The sequence below is a fragment of the Oncorhynchus clarkii genome, chromosome 24 (assembly GCF_045791955.1).
Source record: "Oncorhynchus clarkii lewisi isolate Uvic-CL-2024 chromosome 24, UVic_Ocla_1.0, whole genome shotgun sequence".
NCBI lineage: Eukaryota > Metazoa > Chordata > Actinopteri > Salmoniformes > Salmonidae > Oncorhynchus > Oncorhynchus clarkii.
The window spans coordinates 22,388,061-22,408,963 of NC_092170.1; the positions used below are offsets into that span (position 1 = coordinate 22,388,061).

At 45.1% G+C, this 20,903-nt stretch overlaps 1 protein-coding gene across 1 annotated transcript in view; it reads left to right on the forward strand.

The window, feature by feature from the left end:
• Nucleotides 1-20,903, forward strand: part of LOC139382679 (cell adhesion molecule DSCAM-like) — a 123,124-nt gene that overhangs the window by 92,159 nt on the left and 10,062 nt on the right. Inside the window, exons 11-30 of the mRNA XM_071126767.1 lie at nt 874-1,053; nt 8,722-8,918; nt 9,146-9,242; nt 9,457-9,585; nt 9,753-9,920; nt 10,429-10,499; nt 10,694-10,937; nt 12,622-12,768; nt 13,842-13,997; nt 14,215-14,348; nt 14,553-14,706; nt 14,905-15,022; nt 15,580-15,743; nt 15,927-16,025; nt 16,959-17,147; nt 18,479-18,769; nt 18,950-19,126; nt 19,498-19,528; nt 20,539-20,651; nt 20,750-20,899. Of these exons, the coding sequence (XP_070982868.1) occupies nt 874-1,053; nt 8,722-8,918; nt 9,146-9,242; nt 9,457-9,585; nt 9,753-9,920; nt 10,429-10,499; nt 10,694-10,937; nt 12,622-12,768; nt 13,842-13,997; nt 14,215-14,348; nt 14,553-14,706; nt 14,905-15,022; nt 15,580-15,743; nt 15,927-16,025; nt 16,959-17,147; nt 18,479-18,769; nt 18,950-19,126; nt 19,498-19,528; nt 20,539-20,651; nt 20,750-20,899 (3,009 nt within the window). The remainder of the gene's footprint in view (nt 1-873; nt 1,054-8,721; nt 8,919-9,145; nt 9,243-9,456; nt 9,586-9,752; nt 9,921-10,428; nt 10,500-10,693; nt 10,938-12,621; nt 12,769-13,841; nt 13,998-14,214; nt 14,349-14,552; nt 14,707-14,904; nt 15,023-15,579; nt 15,744-15,926; nt 16,026-16,958; nt 17,148-18,478; nt 18,770-18,949; nt 19,127-19,497; nt 19,529-20,538; nt 20,652-20,749; nt 20,900-20,903) is intronic.

Genomic DNA, 20,903 nt, shown 5'->3' on the forward strand with positions numbered 1-20,903 from the left:
CAAGGCTGTATGCTAGTATGCTGAGGAATACCTCACCACCAGGGAGATATGCCCAACAAATGAAGAATATTTGACCTACAAAAAGCATGTATATACTAATACTAATCTTTGTGTTTCACCAAGACAAAACCAATGCTTTGGAGATTAGGTTGTATTTACCCCAAAATATATGCACAATACAATGTTCCGTCTTTGATGTGTAGATTTGTAAGTGTACATGCTTACATGTTCAATGTTGTTCACATGAAGGATACCAAACCTGGCTTACAGACAGAAAATCAAGGAAAAACAAAGGAAAAGAAGAGTACTTTTTTGTGTAAAGGAAACTGCTCTGCATTTTATTGACTGATTCCTTGTTTCAAGGCCAAGTTGCAGTCTTGTTGTTTTCTTCCTCAGCAATCTGCTCTGGTGTTGAACATGAGCACTATCTCTTTAACGATTACCTCATTTTAGTGGCTACATCCTCTACAGCAGCTGCTGAGGTTTAGGGGCAGCGTTAAGATACATGTTTACTGTCCTTAAATCCCCAAAGCTTTGTCACTAAAGCGTTACACACACTGTACAAGTCAAATAAGGATGCGCATCTGTCAATAGTCTTGACCCAAAACATGAGCATTAAAAACAAAAACAGTAGTAGCTTTGGATTTAAATTAGTAAGGGGAAATTGTAGCACACCATCCCCATGTGCTGTTAACCTTACATTGCTTATGCCAAATACAATGTTTCAGTTTAAGGATTAGAGTATGTTGTAGACTTACACGTCCTTTACAAATATGTACACAGTTTTTAAAGGTGCTAAATGCATTTAAAAATGTGGATCTCAGGTTATATCATCCATGACTCGTGGCCCTATCCCTCCTGTCTCTTCCCTAGGTAACGGGGTTCCCCAGTTCCAGCCTATCGCCCTGAACTCTGGCTCCCGTATCCAGCTGCTGGTCAACGGCTCTCTGCTCATCAAACACGTGCTGGAGGAGGACAGCGGCTACTACCTGTGTAAGGTCAGCAACGACGTGGGAGCTGACGTCAGCAAATCCATGTACCTCACCATCAAAAGTAAGACTCCAAAAACAATGTAATGTTTCTTTCTGACTTCCTTATTAGACTAACTCTGTTTGGTATTGTTGGGTGAAGCATCAAATGACAAGTGTGTATCGCATCTGTGAGTTTGGGTCAGAGCAAATGAGGGGAATTTAAGGGTAAAATCTTGATCCCACAGTTTAGTCACTGTTCCTTTTGCCCTGGGTGTGTGTGTGTGTGCGTGAGCAGCTAAGGACTTATGTCCCGTCCATTACACCCTGAACGCTTCATTCAAGCGGAGTCTGCCAATTGCAAAAGAGAGGGACAGAGCACTACACCACTACACCACTGTGCTCTCTTGTTCTCTGGCCTGCTTTCTCTCACTCTTTCCCTCTCTCTGATTCTCTCTCTCTCTCTCTTTCTCTGATAATGATTCTGTTGCCCTACTTGTCTTACATCACCTACATCACATTTAAAATTACATATAGCACCTTCATAAGGTCACCAGTACGCCATCTCTCAATCTGTATTTCCCTGAAGTCACAGAAATGTGACCACCCTATATGTTATCTTCTGGTATCAGCCCTGTCCCTGGCTGCATATTGATTTGTATTATAGTGTTTTCCTATAGCCTTGTAGACATCATGTTTAACCGGCAAGGGGGAGAGGGCCTGCCTTGCCAGGTCTATTTTAATCAGTACCAGCAGCAGTCTAATGTAACTGTAGCATCACTAATCACTTGCTGGTTACAAAACCAACCCGAGACAGAGCCAAGGCCTGGGCCATGGCCAGGCTAAGCATCATTAACGCCAGTGGGACTTGGAGAGGAACTGGGACACAGTTCAGTGACATAAGGTCACTCATTAGATGCTGTGTCATTTCAAAGGTTTAGACATTGAACAATTGACCTTAGGGTTACTCAGATGGCCTATAGGCTACTGTAGTAACTGTACATTGAATCATCACACAGTTAAAACAGATACAGTCTGACTAATGAATCAGGACATACTGAAACAAGGACAGGGCATGGTTTTGTTTTGTATTGGAGTCCAGACAGTTTGTCTCTCTCTGCTATGTTGACTGGTGTGGTTGCAGCACGTGGAGTATGTTAATAAGGATCCGTGTTGCGCCAGCGGGACACATTCCGGTGAAACTGGAGGGCACACAATTCAAATAAATAATAATAATAATTAAACATTTAGGTACATATAAGTGTCTCATATCGGCTGAAAGCTTCCATTATTTTTAATCTAACTGCACTGTCCGATTTACATTTTATTTTTGAACCTTTATTTAACAAGGCAAGTCAGTTAAGAACAAATTCTTATTTTCAATGACGGCCTAGGAACAGTGTTCAGGGGCAGAACAACAGATTTGTACCTTGTCAGCTCGGGGGTTTGAACTTGCAACCTTCCGGTTACTAGTCCAACGCTCTAACCACTCATTCAGGCAGGAAGTGGAGAAAAAAGGGGCCTAGCCCTAAGAAGTCAATGACCCTGGTCACCAGTCTCCTGGCACTGCTAGTCTGGCTTCGCTGCACGGGGGAAGTATTCTCATTTGATGGTGCTCAGATGTGAGGAGAGCTTATTTTCTCTTGCTGTTCTTATCAAGCTGTTGCAGTAGACCCCCCGCTAAGCTGCTCTCTCTGTCAGAGCCAAAGGCAGATCCCTCCTGGCATTGACTGCTGCACCAATATGCAAACAGACACACACAAACCCACGCAAAGATGGTAACACACACGTGCGCTCCTACAGTACACACAAGCCCCTATTTACACACACACTTTCTCTACACTTTCTCTATCATGCATCTATTCAGATTCACATAATGTAAATAAATACACACTCTCACACACATCAGTAACCATAAATACACATCCCATCATCAATACATGCAGACATGCACAGACGTTTAGGTTCCATTCCATACCGTTGCGTTTTATATACTTACACTGATTTGTGCAAACAAGCATGAATCATCTATTTAAACAAACAGTCTCTGATCATGGTGTGGCTAAGACACTGAGAGGATGCAACAGACATTGTCTGTATGCTAGCCAGCATGGCTACGATGCTCTGGCCTACCCCACCCAGTGTACTGTACAGTATGAGCTTGTCATAGTTAATGAGGCTAACATGGAAGTGCTTATGTAGCACTCTGTGTTTCCATCAGTACATTAGCTCACTGGAGGCCGTGGTTGCCATGCAGTGGCTGGACCTGTGAGACAACACATTTACACACCCAATCAGCAACTGGCTGGGCCTTGGCACCATTCTTTTTTTTTTTTTTTACATTACCACCCAGGTCATTGGTCAGCATGCCATAAACAGTAGCTATGCAGTTGGTTAATGCCTAATTATCACTGACAAACAGTTGGCTGTACACCGTAGCCAGGCCCAACAACAGCAAGACGCTTCCAGTCACAAGAAAGCCTCTTCCTCTCCTCTCTGCCTTCTTTTCCCAGGAGGTATTTGTCTCCTGACATGTGAGAGAGTAATTGTGCAGGAGAACAGGGCATTAGAGTGGTTCCACTCAACTTGTCATCCCTGTACTGTATGGCCTGTAAGAAGAACACTGGGCCGGCCTGAGGAGTGTGTGTGTGTGTAGTGTAAATCTCTGTGTGTGGGTGTATTATAGGCTATATGCGTTTCATTGTGTGTGTGTGTGTGTGTGTTTGGGGGGTATAGCCCAGTGAGGCATTGCATGGCATGGTGGCCTACTTTCCCAGCATGCCCGGCGAGGAGAGGAGATGATAAAATGAGGGTTGAAGCGTATTATCCTCACACAGCGCCGTCGCCCCAGCCTCAGCCCCAGATCAGCTTCCACCCTGACACTGAGACCAGCACGCCCCAGGACACACGATATCATTGGGAATGTGCAGGGGGAGGAGGGGAGAGCAAGAGATTTTCTTTTAATTTATCAGTCTCATAGCGTTTCATAGCCTACTGTCAGTGTGTGTATGTGTGAGCTGACTACATTGTACTCTACTATAGGTCTATGCAGGATGGAGGAGTTAGGTTGAGAGCTGCTCCTTATCACCAGATTCCACAAGCCTTCAAAAGCTTAATCAGGAAGACGGAGGGAGATTTAGGGCTGTTACAGTAAGGGGTGTTACAGTAATACTAATTGTAAAGAGGGACCCACTGTGAGCGTGTCTCTGTGTAGTGAGGTGTATAGATTCCCTACTTTATAGATTCCTGCTCGTTCTCTCCTATAGCCTACTCTCATTTCCTGTTTAGTTTTACTCAAATCTCTCAAGACTATTTAAATTTAATGATGATTGACATCTTAGAAATGAGAACATTCTGATTATCCAGAAAGCCCAGAGTTGTGATGTCTTTGGGGCTTTTGTTAGTGGTATCCATCATGCTACTGGGGGGTTGGAAGCTCAGTCATTACATGATGGTACAGCTGTACTCTTGTCACTCATCAAAATATCACATTTCATGCCTTATAAACCCTGAACTGTGCACTCGTAGACTCAAGATGCTTTCTGTAAAAGAACACCATTAGTGTCTCAGTATGCACTGCTGCCTGTCTGTCCTAACTATTCTGCTGCCTGTCTGCCCTAACTATTCTGCTGCCTGTCTGCCCTAACTATTCTGCTGCCTGTCTGTCCTAACTATTCTGCTGCCTGTCTGTCCTAACTATTCTGCTGCCTGTCTGCCCTAACTATTCTGCTGCCTGTCTGCCCTAACTATTCTGCTGCCTGTCTGCCCTAACTATTCTGCTGCCTGTCTGCCCTAACTATTCTGCTGCCTGTCTGCCCTAACTATTCTGCTGCCTGTCTGCCCTAACTATTCTGCTGCCTGTCTGCCCTAACTATTCTGCTGCCTGTCTGTCCTAACTATTCTGCTGCCTGTCTGCCCTAACTATTCTGCTGCCTGTCTGCCCTAACTATTCTGCTGCCTGTCTGTCCTAACTATTCTGCTGCCTGTCTGTCCTAACTATTCTGCTGCCTGTCTGCCCTAACTATTCTGCTGCCTGTCTGCCCTAACTATTCTGCTGCCTGTCTGCCCTAACTATTCTGCTGCCTGTCTGCCCTAACTATTCTGCTGCCTGTCTGCCCTAACTATTCTGCTGCCTGTCTGCCCTAACTATTCTGCTGCCTGTCTGCCCTAACTATTCTGCTGCCTGTCTGCCCTAACTATTCTGCTGCCTGTCTGCCCTAACTATTCTGCTGCCTGTCTGCCCTAACTATTCTGCTGCCTGTCTGCCCTAACTATTCTGCTGCCTGTCTGCCCTAACTATTCTGCTGCCTGTCTGCCCTAACTATTCTGCTGCCTGTCTGCCCTAACTATTCTGCTGCCTGTCTGCCCTAACTATTCGGCTGCCTGTCTGCCCTAACTATTCTGCTGCCTGTCTGCCCTAACTATTCTGTGTGCATGTGTGCATGTGTAATGCGTGTGTGTGTGTGTCCCAGGCCGTTGAAGCTCTTCAGTGAGTTTCTGCTTCATTTAAACCCGTCAATGCTTCAATTAGAGACAGACTAAGTAAGGGCCCAGGGGAACAGCTATCTGCATGTGGTGTTCTACCTTATTTTCAGTCCCTCTCTTACAGAGAAAGGGTTCAGATCAGAAAGATAAAACAACAGATGACTTTGCTACTGCTGTGCAGCTAACACATTTTACTCAAAGTGTGTACACCCTATCCAACTAGAAATCCTACAGTAAGATGTTTTAATTTTATTTTATATACCAATGTTTTGGGAATTTCTTGTCAAAAAAATTAACTCTATAATGGTCTGTTCAATTTCAAGACTGGCTATCATTGCAATTCACACCTTTTAATAATGCTACTGGATGATTGTTTACTCAATCAGTTGTACTCCATCTCCATCCAAGATGGCAACCTCCTCCTCAGTCTCCCTCTGCCCAGTGACACACAGCCAGACCTGACTGGGACCTGACAGACAGATAGAAATTGAAACCTCCTCCTCAGTCTCCCTCCTCCTCAGTCTCCCTCTGCCCAGTGACACACAGCCAGACCTGACAGACAGATAGGAATAGAACACCCCCCCCCCTCGCTCTCTCTCGCTCTCTCTTTCTCTCTTGCTCTCTCTCTGTCTCTCCCTCCCTCCCTCTTTCTCTCCCTCCTGCGCATTATTACCAGGCTCTGTAACATCGCTGGATATTAAAAAATATACATCAACCAAGCAATTATGGGTTATCAAAAAGAATACTGGTAGCCTGGGGTGCTACTGAGGGTTGTGTTGTGAATGTAGGCAGGAGAGAGGAGTCTGGCTGGGAGCAGCCTTTTGTTGTCCCCACAACCTTCTTTAACAAGTCTCAGATTGTTGTGAGGATGGTTTAAGATGGAGAACACCTTGAGCTGCCTGTTTGTTCTATGTCATCTTTGACACCTGAGGCCTTTACTGGATCAGTATTGGGAGTGTCACAGCAAACTGAGTATGACACTGTGGAAGCACACAGCACAGAGCAGCCAGTCTCTGTAGCTTTAACAAGCAGTCAGAGCAGACAGACATTTCCCTGAAATTTGATCAGGTGGAACTGTGCTGATCACACAGTGGAGGAGCTGGGTTCTGTGCCAGAGCCACGTGTGTGATGACAATAGCAGATCTTATGCCTGTGTTGTTTGAAAGGTACGTCAGCATTAGGATTCTTCTTCTATTCTGCGTCCCCCCTCCTCCTCTAGCTCCCCCTCTTCCCTCCTCTCCTCAAAGGCGGAGCGCTCATCAAGGCATGCCCTCCGTCTCGCGGGGGCAGGAGTAGGAAAACATCAGGCAGGTCTCCTGCTGACGCCGCCTGCCATGGCGCTGCCTGCTGCCTCAGATGTACGGAGAAACTACCCCTGTTAAGGAGCAATAACATTTAGAGAAGGCTGAGGAGGATATTTTAATGTGCCTCACTTAAAATTCATAGTTGTCATGCAAAATAAATCAGCGTTCTTTGGCGTAGTTTGAGAGTGAATAAGAGATGAGGCTTAAATGTTGGCAGACCTTAGTGTGACACATTCAATCATGTCAGAGAGGGGCTGTCTGCTAGCGGAGCCACACCCCCTCCTACACACACACACACACACACACACACACACACACACACACACACACACACACACACAAACCCCTCCTCTGCACCGTGAACCTCAAACGGGGTGGTGCAGAGAGAACGAGGGAGATGGAGAGAGTGTGTCACCTGGGATTATGTGTGGTTTGTTTTTGCTGCATGTGTTTCTCTGTTTTTCAGAATTTGTGTGGGTGTGTATGCGTGTTCCGTGTGAGTGTTGCCTTCTTGTGTAGATGTGCGTGTGTTCTGTGTTGGTGTGTGACTATGTGTGTAGAAGACAGAGGAGAGGTCGAGGTTCTGAGTGTGTGTGGAGGGGTAGTGAGACAGCAGTGGGGCCAGAGGAGTAGTCTTGTCTGCTGTGTATGAATAATCAAAGTGGGCTCTCATCATTAAATCATAGCCGTCCTGGTGGGATAGGAGAGAGAGGAGAGAGATCACAGTTACACTGCTGCAGGGGAACATCCTCTCAGACAGTGTTTCTGAGACTTGTCATGAGTCCTCTCTGCTCGTACTACCCACTTAGTTCCTGGAGAAACAGCTCCTTTAACAGACACAGACAGACACACACAGACAGACAGACACACAGAGGAGAATGGCCAGAGCACCAGCCCCCAGACGTATCCCATTGTCTTAGCCAGTAGGATGTACTGTATATATGATCTTGTTAAACACGTACAGTAGACATACCGTATGTACCTACACATTCATATACAGTACATTATTTTGTCTGCCTTGAAGTCCATTCCTCTCTGAAACATCAGCAACAGTGAACTGTACATACAGTATGTGCAGCATTTGTATGAGATATCAGTACAGCAGGTTATATCATCAAGGCTTTCAATGTAACTGTGATCTACACAAACCTATGTGAGACAGTACAGGACTGTGTTGTGTGCCTGTACTGTAGTAGAGGACACCTGCAGGTGTTTATAGCAGAACTGGGGTATTTCCCCAAATACACACACAGACACACACACACACAGACACACACACACACACACACACACACACACACACACACACACACACAGCACCGCTGCAAATAAGCGTGGTGCGTCGTAGTGCCGCAACACCAGACGAGCTCTACACACACCGCGGGGAGTTCAGACTAGTCACAACTTTCCTCTGCTCTGTAGCACCCTGTCTCTGTCTCTGTCTCTGTCTCTGCCTCTGTCTCTGCCTCTGTCTCTGTCTCTGTCTCTGCCTCTGCCTCTGTCTCTGTCTCTGTCTCTGCCTCTGCCTCTGCCTCTGTCTCTGTCTCTGTCTCTGTCTCTGTCTCTGCCTCTGTCTCTGTCTCTGTCTCTGCCTCTGCCTCTGCCTCTGTCTCTGTCTCTGTCTCTGTCTGAGACGCCCTGCCTCAGGAACATCACGTAAACAGTTGCTGTCTGTTTGTATCAAAGATGCTGTAGCAGAGACAAGATTGCTTACCTGAAGGCCTGTTTTTGAACCATTAGTGGTCAATGCATTGTGGGAACCAGGGAGATAGATAGGAGTTCATGACTCTCCATAGTTGACTATTCTCAGCCGTGACGTTGGGAATGAGTACTCCTTTAGGCTTTAGGGTGGCAGAGGACAGTTAAAGGAGAATGTATGAGCCTCTGTTAAGTTACTTAGAAGTTCCAACCTCTGCTTCACTCTCTCCCTTTCTCGCTTTCTCTCCTCTCACCCTCTCTCTCAGTTCCGGCCATGATCACGTCGTACCCCAACACCACCATGGCCACGGTGGGCCAGCAGAAAGAAATGAGCTGCACGGCCCATGGGGAGAAGCCCATCATGGTGCGCTGGGAAAAGGAGGAACGCATCATCAACCCAGAGACCAGCCGCTACACCGTCGTGGTCAAAGAGGTGGCTGACGAGGTCATCTCCACTCTGAAGGTGCGCCTGAGGCCTCCACCTCAAATGGGGGTGATGTGTATTATTAGTGTAGTACGTTCTCAATATAGCATGAATGATCATAGTAGTGTTTGTGCTTGCAGTGATTGACATTGGACATTTTGTGTAGCCTATAAAATAACCAGAGGATATGATCAGTTGAATACCAAACTGTTTTGGTGTATTATGGAGATGTTGCCTGGTTGAAAACTATGTTGACCTCTCCTCAGATTTTGCCCACTGTTCGGGAAGATTCTGGATTCTTCTCCTGCCATGCCATCAACTCCTATGGTGAAGACAGAGGGATCATTCAGTTAACAGTACAAGGTAAACTCCTGGCTTCAGCTCCTGCTTCTTAAGCTGTTTCTCCATAGTGGTACCTTTTTGTTGCTACTGTAAGTTTCTCCTGACCACATCAGCTAATATCTCTGGGCCTTAGTTAACTTGAGCCTGCAGTTGGTTTCCTCCTGGTCAGGTCAACTAAGTGAACAGATAAACCTCTCTATCTAATCTGTGTGTGTGTGGTGTTAAACCCTTTTAGAACCTCCGGACCCTCCCGAAGTGGAGATCCGAGAGGTCAGAGACCGGACCATTGCCCTCCGCTGGACCATGGGCTTTGACGGAAACAGCCCCATCACAGGATATGACATTGAGTGCAAGAACAAGTCAGGTAGGGCTGGCACAAAGACCTATGGAATAATGTGAGAAATCCACATGAAATTGCATATGACATAGTTATAACTAAATAGTTTTTTTGCATTAGCTAACTTGTTTGTTGTTGGTTGTCATGTCATACAGAGATGCTAATAGGTTCATTGTGTTTGGCCCCCCCCCTAGCCTCGTGGAATTCAGCCCAGATAACCAAAGATGTGTCCCCCCAGCTGAACCAGGCCACCATTATAGAGCTGCACCCCTCCTCCACCTACAACATCCGCATATTCGCCAAGAACAACATCGGCAAGAGCGACACCAGCAACGAGCTCACCATCACCACTGACGAAGCAGGTCGGCCCACACAGATCTGTCCTTCACTGGGTCAAAACATCATGTAGTTATGTTCCAAACCAGTTTGACACATATTCTGTTGGTCTTCAGATTGTAGCAATGGATGCGTGTTGTTTTCAATTATGATATTTTCTTCAATACAATAAAGGTCCATCACTCGTTCATAACTAGAGCAAAGGGATTCCTAGCGTTGTAGCACCATCTAGTGAGATATTTACTCAAAATAATTCATGTCTGAATTGACTCAGTCAATAATGATGGTGGGTTATAAAAATTATTCAAAAAGGGCTTTTACCATTGCATTTTTGTTTCACAGTTCTGGTCTACTTAAGGGGTGGCTCTCCCATAGGCATCAATGCGATGGCAGGTCTGGTCGACTTAGTTCACGCGCCACGCACCAACCAGAAAAAGGAGCCTATGAAATGTCTTGCTTTCTCTATCATCTCTGCAATAGTCAACTGAATGTCTCATAAGAGTATTTTGTGTTAATATTACACCTGTTCCACAGCCCCCGATGGCCCTCCACAGGAAGTACAACTGGAGGCCACCTCTCCACAAAGCATCAAAGTCACCTGGAAGGTACTGTGTCCTCATGGTGTTAAACAGATCTATTTTCCTGTTTCTATCGATGTCTATGTACAGTCTGATCGTATGATATGACAATAGTAATGCAGAGCATTTGACCAAACGTGTTACCCTAATTATAAGCAAAAGGATGGCAGCATTTGAACATATTTTGCAGCATTTTAACACATCCTCTTCCCCCTCCTCAGGGCCCCCACAAGCACCTTCAGAATGGGGTGATCCGGGGCTACCAGGTGGGTTACAGAGAGTACAGCTCTGGAGGCAGCTTCCAGTTTAACATCATCAGCATGGACACCACAGGGGAGAGCAGTGAGAGCATCACCCTGGACAACCTGAGGAAGTTCACTGAGTATGGGGTGGTGGTGCAGGCAGCTAACCGTGCTGGCACCGGGCCCTCCTCTCAGGAGGTCATCACCAAAACACTGGAGGATGGTTAGTACAGATCAGGGGGTTAAGGGGTGGGGTTGGGTAGGGATGTGTGTTTGTGTTTAGTTTACTTCTTAATAGCATGAGAATGTTGCAGTGTGAAAATGTAATTGCCGTAGGTAGACTACCATCTTCTGGATCAATTACCTCAAACCAAAAGATGTGAAATCACTAATACAGTAAGAAGCCAGTAGGAGGAGATATTGCAGTCTAGTCTGAACAAAAATATAAACGCAACGTGCAACAATGTCAAAGATTTTACTGAGTTAACATTCATTTCGGCACTAATCTATGGATTTCACCTGACTGGGAATACAGATATGCATATTTTGGTCACAGATACCTTAAAAAAAGAAGGGGCGTGGATCAGAAAACCAGTCAGTATCTCGTGTGACCACCATTTGCCTCATGCAGTGCGACACATTGCATAGATTTGATCAGGTTGTTGTGGCCTGTGGAATGTTGTCCCACTCCTCTTCAATGGCTGTGCGAAGTTGCTGGAATACGGGAACTGGAATACGCTGTCGTACACGTCGATCCAGAGCATCCCAAACATGCTCAATGGGTGACATGTCTGGTGAATATGCAGGCCATGGAAGAACTGGGACATTTTCAGCTTCCAGCAATTGTGTACAGATTCTTACGACATGGGGCCGTGCATTATCATGCTGAAACATGAGGTGATGGCAGCGGATTGATGGCACGACAATGGGCCTCAGGATCTCGTCACTGTATATCTGTGCATTGAAATTGCCATCAATAAAATGCAATTGTGTTCGTTGTCCGTAGCCCATATCACATCCCCACTGCCACCATGGGGCACTCTGTAGACATAAAGTTGACATCAACAAACCGCTCCCTCACACAACACAATACACGCTGTCTGCCATCTACCCCGTACAGTTGAAACTGGGATTAATCTGCGAAGAGCACACTTCTCCAGCATGCCAGTGGCCATCGAAGGTGAGCATTTGCCCACTGAAGTCGGTTACGACGCCGAACTGCAGTCAGGTCAAGACCCTGGTTAGTGCGAAAAGCATGCAGATGAGCTTCCCTGAGACGGTTTCTGACAGTTTGCATAGTTTTTATTCTGATGTACAAACCCACAGTTTCATCAACTGTCCCGGTAGCTGGTCTCAGACGATCCTGCAGGAAGCCTGATGTGGTTACATGTGGTCTGCAGTTGTAAGGTCAATTGGACGTTCTGCCAAATTCTCTAAAACTATGTTGGAGGTGGGTTATGGTAGATAAATGGACATTCAATTGTCTTTCAACAGCTCTGGTGGACATTCTTGCAGCCAATTGCACACTCCCTCAAAACTTGAGACATATGTGGCATTGTGTTGTGTGACGACACTGCACATGTTAGAGTGGCCTTTTATTGTTTGCAGCAGAAGGTGCACCTGTGTAATGATCATGCTGTTTATCAGCTTCTTAATATGCCACACCTGTCAGGTGGATGGATTATCTTGGCAAAGGAAAAATGCTCGCTAACAGGAATATAAACACATTTTTGCACAACATTTGAGAGAAATAAGCTTTTTGTCCATATGGAACATTTTATTTGTATTTTTATTTCAGCTTATGAAACATGGGACCAACACCTTACATGTTGCATATATATATATTTGTTCAGTGTACCATTGTCTACACATGTCCTAACTTCGGTTCCCCTCCTGTCCCTTGACAGTCCCCTCGCGTCCCCCTGAGAATGTCCTGGCCATGGCCAAGTCCCCAGAAGTAATCTCTCTGTCCTGGTTGACCCTGCCCAAAGAGGCCCTCAATGGAAACCTGCAGGGCTACAGAGTCATCTACTGGGCCAACCTGCCAGACGGAGGTAGGGGCTTGTTAACACGCGCTCAAAATACTTAGCGGACCACTGGTGGTGTGAGCACTATGATCATAATGGTTTTAGCCCATTCTTTCATTTTCTATGTTAACTGCTATGTAGCATGCCATTCATCTTGTACTTGACAGATTTGTGCCACTAGGTGAGGCTATGGTTTAGTTTTTAGTTTTCTCAACAGGCAACACTAGATCATGGGTGTGCCTTGTGCAATGTTTGCAATATCTCAGCAACGCTGCCATTTTCTCCTCAATTTCATTCTGTCAGTGTTGATTCAAGTTAGTTCTAATTAGTTCACTTCTAGATTTACTTACAAATCAACTATCCAATGAGTATTATATCTCAATAGACACATATCCATTTAAAACAGGTTCCTGTTCTGTATATAATGTAGTTAATTAGTTGTTTAGTAGCTTCATTCTAGATGAGGTGGGTTATTTGGATGGAGGTACCACGGGGCGTGAGAGGGGTCAGCACCCAGAGCTAACACTCTGCTCCCAGGCCCTGTGGATGGGATCCAGCCTGCAGCCTCTCAGGGCTCCATCAATAATTCACAAGATGCAGTAACTCACTGAGGGTCACTGCTTCAGTTCTGTCTACAAGGACACTCAGTCAAGGACACAGGAGACGCAGCAGACAGAGCACTACTGCCAGTACTCAGTGATTATTATATCACAGATACTACCTCGGTCAAAAATCACAGTAGCTTACTGTGTATGTGCATCGTCTTGTATGGTAGTTTGCAGTGTGGTCCTAGGCAGTGGTGTACAGTACTTCATTAAAAATACTTTAAAATACTACTTAAGTCGTTTTTACTACTATTTTACTATTTTACTGGGTTACTTTCACTTTTACTTGAGTCATTTTATATTACGGTATCTTTACTTTTACTCATGTATGACAATTGAGTACGTATTCCACCTCTGGTTCTAGGTTTATTGTATTATTGTGGTCACTGTAGTTCTTTTCTCATAATGCTGTCACACTGGATCATAGACTTCATTTGATATGGCATGACAGTGAGTGATAAAAGGTTGTTTGTAACCGTTGTGTGACATTGACAGAGTTGGGAGAGATCAGGAACGTGACGACCTCCTACCCGTCTCTGGAACTGGATGGTCTGGAGAAATACACCAACTACAGCATCCAGGTTCTGGCCTTCACCCGGGCCGGGGATGGGGTGCGCAGTGAGCAGATCTTCACCCGGACCAAGGAAGATGGTGAGATACAAATCCTGGCTTGAGATACACTTGGCTTAGATGTGGATCATTGCTTTCACATTGACATCAAAGCATGATTCCCTCAAAAAGTTCAAGCTATGCACGTAATACAGAACTGTCTGCAATAAGGCCATATAAGCCCATCTTCAATGTTTCTATTCATATATACAGTATATATGTATGTTTAACATAATATGCCCCTCCTTCCTCCCTCTAGTCCCTGGGCCTCCAGCGGGGGTTAAGAGTGCAGCCGCCACCAGCTCCGTGGTGTTTGTGTCCTGGCTCCCTCCTCTCAAACTCAACGGCATCATCAGGAAGTACATTGTCTTCTGTTCCAACCTGCACCCCACGGTACGGAGCTCTATTATTATTAACACAGCTCTCACAGCATCCTTGAGTGCCCATTACAACACTGCCTCCAGTCCTCCCATTCTGGGCTGTATTAGAAAGTCCTGTAGGGAGAGAGAAAGCTCATGAAGATTACTCCTCTGTTCAAGTTGTATGATAAATGCATAGACGTGTAACCCCCTTCCCTTTCTCCCTCCCTCTCTCCAGGTGATGAGTGAGTTTGAGGCTTCTCCTGATGTGTATTTCTACAGAGTGCCAAACCTGGCCCGCAACAGGAAGTACAGCATCTGGGTGGTTGCCGTGACAGCCGCTGGGCGAGGCAACAGCAGTGAGACCATCACAGTGGAACCTCGGGCCAAAGGTACGGGCTGCCTGTGTAACAGCGTAACTATTGAACGTTGGAAATCAAAACGGATGTTTATGAAATATTAGTGATTGCAGTATGATGTTGATTGATATGACATCTAGGACATTGCTTGCATCCTGTTATTATTCATCATTGTTATCCATTGGAATAGAATGGTAAAGTCACAGGGATGCATGTGTGTAACCCCCCTAGCTCCTGCCAGGATCCTGACGTTCAACGGAACAGTGACTACACCCTGGATGAAGGACATCATTCTGCCCTGCAAGGCGGTCGGAGATCCACCCCCCACCATCAAGTGGCTGAAGGGAAAGTAAGTCACGCCATAGAGCTGTATAGAGATCACAACGTTGTATCTGTACCATTATGGCATCTGTGACATCATTGGCAGCGCCATTGAGGCTATTTACATTTTCTTCTTCTTTTGATGTATGAAAAAAGTCTAATATTGGTGACTTACCGCCATTTGCAGTGCTGGAGTCTTGAACCAAATATTGTCATTCATTTACTATGGCCACTAAATGGCAGTCATATAGCTTTAAGCCATTTACAAACTAGGGTGGTCGTATAGCTTTAAGACATTTACAAACTATGCAAACCAATTTGAAGAGGAAGACAATGCTCTGATCATTGGCTGATCGCTCCCAACCCATAGGAATCCCCACCCAGTTGACTACTTTAAAATGATGGAAGCCTTCAATGGCAAATGTCATTGCAAAACCAGGTAATTTCCAAGAAATGATCTCTATACATCTCTATGGTCAAGGCCTATCTGTCACATGATTCAGCACAATGCAGGTATGTCCAAATCGTAATCACGTTTTTACGTACTGAACTGAACATCATCTGGTCAACTCTACCTCTCAACAGCAATGGTACCCCTGCCCCTGTTCTGATTGATGGACGCCGCAGTGTCCATAGCAACGGTAGCTTCATCATCCGAACGGTGAAAGCAGAGGACTCTGGGAACTACAGCTGTGTGGCCAGCAACAATTGGGGCTCTGATGAGATCACGCTCAACCTACAGGTTCAAGGTAAGACAGAGAGACATGCCCAAGGATAATTGTCCAAAACTGTCCAATACTAATTTGTATTGGACAGTATTGAAAGGCCTTTCTACCTAGCTCTTCTGAGGACACTTTGTGGCTAGTTTGATGAGGCACAGATGCTTTGTTGTCATGGATTTTGTTAGAAACATCATTCCTTTTGTTCTACAGTTCCTCCAGACCAACCACGCCTCACAGTTACCAAGACAACCACCACATCAATCACTCTGTCCTGGATACCTGGGGACAACGGAGGAAGCTCCATCAGAGGTGAGTGACATTAGGCCATTTAGACACAGCAGAGACACCTCTACAAGGCATAGACCTCCTTTCCAATACCCCAGTGACACTTCAACAAGACAAATATCCCCATTCACACCCACTAACTAATGACATTTCAACAAGAGATAAAGTAGACCTCCATTCAGACACACTAACCAATGACATTTCAACAAGAGAAAAAGTAGACTCCAACGACACCTCAAAAATTCACTGGTAACTACTAAGACACACCAATGGCACTTCAGTAACAGGGCTGGTACCCTATTAGGACATTGGGTGAACAAAATAATCTTACAAGTCCCCCCACTTCTCATTATCTTAGACAGGCTTAGTAATTGCGCTGAGTGGGGTGCTAAAACAGTGGAGAGGGAATAGATTAAAAAGGAACAAAGAAGATTAGGTGGGTTAAAGTGGAAGATTAAACCACTCAGTCAAGAAGAAAGCCCAATCACAGAAGGAGTAGCACTGGTGATTTATCATAGCTGGCCATCACTGGAACACAACATTGCGCTTCTGGCCTCTCAGGCTTTTTAACAGAGATCATAAGAGATGTCCAGGGTGATTTCCTATGGTATTTGTTTTCATGTCATGCGTCAAAGTATAGTATATTGTCTAGTTCTTGCACTTACCCCAATACAGTGCCTTATTTCCTTTTATTTGTGTAGAGTCAATATTGGCTATGATCATGTGCTGTTTGTTGTCCTGCCTTATGTTACATTTAATGTTAATCAGTTTCATTGGCCTGTTTATAAGTATTTAGGCAATGCCTAAGCTCACATACTTCCCCTCTGCTGTGCCAGCACTGTGAGAGATTATCTGGGTAATGTAGTTATTAGGTTATTAGATTCACTTGGAGTGTGTTGGGAGAGATTTTATAGTTATGCTCTCTCTCACTCTCTCTCTCTCTCTCTCTCTCTCTAGGCTACATCCTGCAGTACTCAGAGGACAACAGTGAGCAGTGGGGCAGCTTTCCCATCAGCCCTAGCGAGCGCTCGTACCGTCTGGAGAACCTGAAGTGTGGCACTTGGTACAAGTTCACCCTGACTGCTCAGAATGGAGTGGGCCCCGGACGCATCAGTGAGATCATTGAAGCAAAAACACACGGAAAAGGTAGAGTCTCTATTGCAGGGATGGGCTATAGGTAGAGTCTCTATTGCAGGGATGGGCTATAGGTAGAGTCTTTATAGCAGGGATGGGCTATAGGTAGAGTCTCTATTGCAGGGATGGGCTATATGTAGAGTCTCTATTGCAGGGATGGACTATAGGTAGAGTCTTTATAGCAGGGATGGGCTGTAAGTAGAGTCTCTATAGCAGGGATGGGCTATAGGTAGAGTCTCTATAGAAGGGATGGGCTATAGGTAGAGTCTCTACAGCAGGGATGGGCTATAGGTAGAGTCTCTATTGCAGGGATGGGCTATAGGTAGAGTCTTTATAGCAGGGATGGGCTATAGGTAGAGTCTCTATTGCAGGGATGGGCCATAGGTAGAGTCTCTATTGCAGGGATGGACTATAGGTAGAGTCTCTATTGCAGGGATGGGCTGTAAGTAGAGTCTCTATTGCAGGGATGGACTATAGGTAGAGTCTCTATTGCAGGGATGGGCTATAGGTAGAGTCTTTATAGCAGGGATGGGCTATAGGTAGAGCCTCTATTGCAGGGATGGGCTATAGGTAGAGTCTCTATTGCAGGGATGGGCTATAGGTATAGTCTTTATAGCAGGGATGTGCTATAGGTAGAGTTTCTATTGCAGGGATGGACTATAGATAGAGTCTCTATTGCAGGGATGGGCTGTAAGTATAGTCTCTATAGCAGGGATGGGCTTTATGTAGAGTCTCTATAGCAGGGATGGGCTGTAAGTAGAGTCTCTAAGTTAGTCTAGCGGCCAGCAATCTAAACTTAGTAATCATGGATGAATTACCGGCCCCATTGATTTTGTTTGTCAGTCTCACTCAGGTATCATATTAAAAACTGCAAACATTTCTCTCCACCCTATGGCAAACTGTAAAACGACAAATGTTTCCCCCCGTCCAATGTCAAAATGAGTAGAATTAGATGAAATTACCATTTTCTCTATGCCCCATGGCAAAATGTGTAGAATTACACGACATTAACTCTAAAACGTAAAACATTTCTCTCCGAGGTCAAAAGTGGGGCTGCTAAAATATTTTGCTTGCAATGTGGTGGGTGGGGGGATGCACATGTGGGTACGCAGACCTGCAAGCAACTTTTTTGTGGCCCCCACCCCCATCATCTCTGCTCTATAGCATCTCCACCCCACCACTGTCCCCTTAGAACTGACTCTAACTCAAGTCCTATCTAAAGAATTTACCAAGCAATTCCTTGAACTTGCTCAATTATTGTGACCTGATTTGGTTCATGAATAAAATGTTACTGGCATCCTTAAAAGTCTTCATCTGGTCTCTTCACCCCTCTTTTTTTCCAGAGCCCCAGTTTGCCAAAGAACACGAGCTGTTTGCCAGCATCAATTCCACCCGGGTCAGGCTCAATCTAATTGGGTGGAACAATGGCGGCTGCCCAATCACCTCATTCACCCTGGAGTACCGTCCGGTGGACACGGCAATGTGGACCATGGCCCAGCGCACCTCACTAACCAAGAGCTACATCCTGTACGACCTGGCGGAAGCCACCTGGTACGAGCTGCAGATGAAGGTGGTCAACAGCGCTGGCTTCGCCGAGAAGAAAATCACATTCGCCACGCTCAACGCCGATGGAAGTGAGTTCAGTTCAGTGGTCCTCTAGGATGACAATATCGTTTCCTAAACCATGATAGTTTCATTTACAAAAGAAGTCCTTCCAAAGAAACATATTTGACTATGATTCTTAGTCCTCCCAAGTCCCAGCCCTGGTGATAAATAGTCATGCCTAATACTCGGGATGGTTCCTCTCCCCGCAGGTACTATCCCTCCTCTGTTGAAGACAGTGGACCCCATTACAGACAACATGTCAGGCAACGAGGGGCTGAAGATGATGGTGACCATCACCTGTATCCTGGTGGCTGCTGTCATGGTCTTCATCCTCCTGATGGTGCTGAAGAGGAGGAGGAGGGAGCAGAGGCTCAAGAGGCTACGCGGTGAGTCAGAACCTAAAGACACTCACATGCACACGCACCCACACACACACAATAGAAACAAGGCAAACAATAACACACAAGCACTTTTTAGAGATTTATGCTCAAGAGAGTGAGGATTAATTAACTTGAGCAGAATAGAATTGTGAGTTTGTGACTATTGACTTTCATTATGTAATTAAGAGGCTGTGAGTTTAGCTAACACCGTAGAACGGTCTGATCAGATCTAGTGTTCCACTATTAATTTGCCAACACTCTACTGTTCTAGTTTTGCACATCTAGGAAATTGGCTTGGTGCCTATGATTGAAATATGTAATATTTTGTCAACCACAACTCTGCATTGTTACTAACTTATTGTATGCTGACTTCACAGATGCAAAAAGCCTGGCAGAAATGCTGATGAGGTACGTGAAGAGGAGTATAACTACAGATAGGAATCATAAAATACTTTAAAGTAACTGTCCAGTGTTTTCATATAAAAAAAAAAATGTAATTAGTGTGTTAAAAAGCAGCTTTTTTGTGTTGGAATGGTGTGGGCGTACCCCAACAACGGAATGGTGTGTGTATATACCAGTCATTAAAAATATTGACGGGAGTAGACCGATGATTGGCCAGCTCATCCTCCTCAGGAGTATGACATCATACTCTATTAGGAAATAAAATGTATTTTTCAGTCTGAGGTAGGGTTTTTGTGGTCAATTTATGCTTGGGCCACAAATACGAGTATAGGACGAGTCAACAAATCAAATCAAATGTTATTGGTCGCATACACATGGTTAGCAGATGTTATTGGTCGCATACACATGGTTAGCAGATGTTATTGGTCGCATACACATGGTTAGCAGATGTTATTGTGAGTGTAGTGAAATGCTTCTGCTTCTAGATCCGACAGTGCAGCAGTATCTAACAGGTAATATCTAACAATTCCACAACAAAACCTAATATCTAACAAATTCCACAACAAAACCTAATGTCTAACAAATTCCACAACAAAACCTAATACACACAATCTAGTAAATCTAAAATAATGGATGAGCAGTGACAGAGCGGCTAAGATGCAATAGATAGTAAAGAATAGATAGTAAAGAATAGATAGTAAAGAATAGATAGTGTAGGATACAGTATACAGTATATACATATGAGATAAGTAATGCGAGATATCTATACATTCTTAAAGTGGCGTTATTAAAGTGACTAGTGTTCCATTTATTAAAGTGGACATTGATATCTAGTCTGTGGGTAGGCAGCCGCCTCTCTGTGCTAGTGATGGCTGTTTAACAATCTGATGGCCTTGAGATAGAAGCTGTTTTTCAATCTTGGTGTGAGATTCTCACTGGACAGTTACTTTAAAACTATAACAGAAAACTTACAAGCAATACAACAAAAGCCCCTAACTAACATTTCTATCTCCTAGTAAAAACACACGGACACCAGACACATCGAACAAGCAGCAAGCCATGAGAATGCACATCGACATCCCCCGAGCCCAGCTGCTCATCGAAGAGAGAGATACTATGGAGACTATCGGTGAGACAAGTCTGCCACGCCAGTTTATCCCTTGCACGTTATATTTGATCATCTTTTCTAATAACTCATTGTCTTCCTCCCTGTTTTCTGTCTCTCAGACGACAGGTCGACGGTGCTGCTGACAGATAATGACTTTGGGGAGACGTCCAAACAGAAGTCGTCCACTGTCACGCACACAGTCCACTACCAGTCCCTGTCGCAGGCCACCGGCCCACTGGTGGACGTCTCCGATGCCCGGCCTGGAACCAGTAA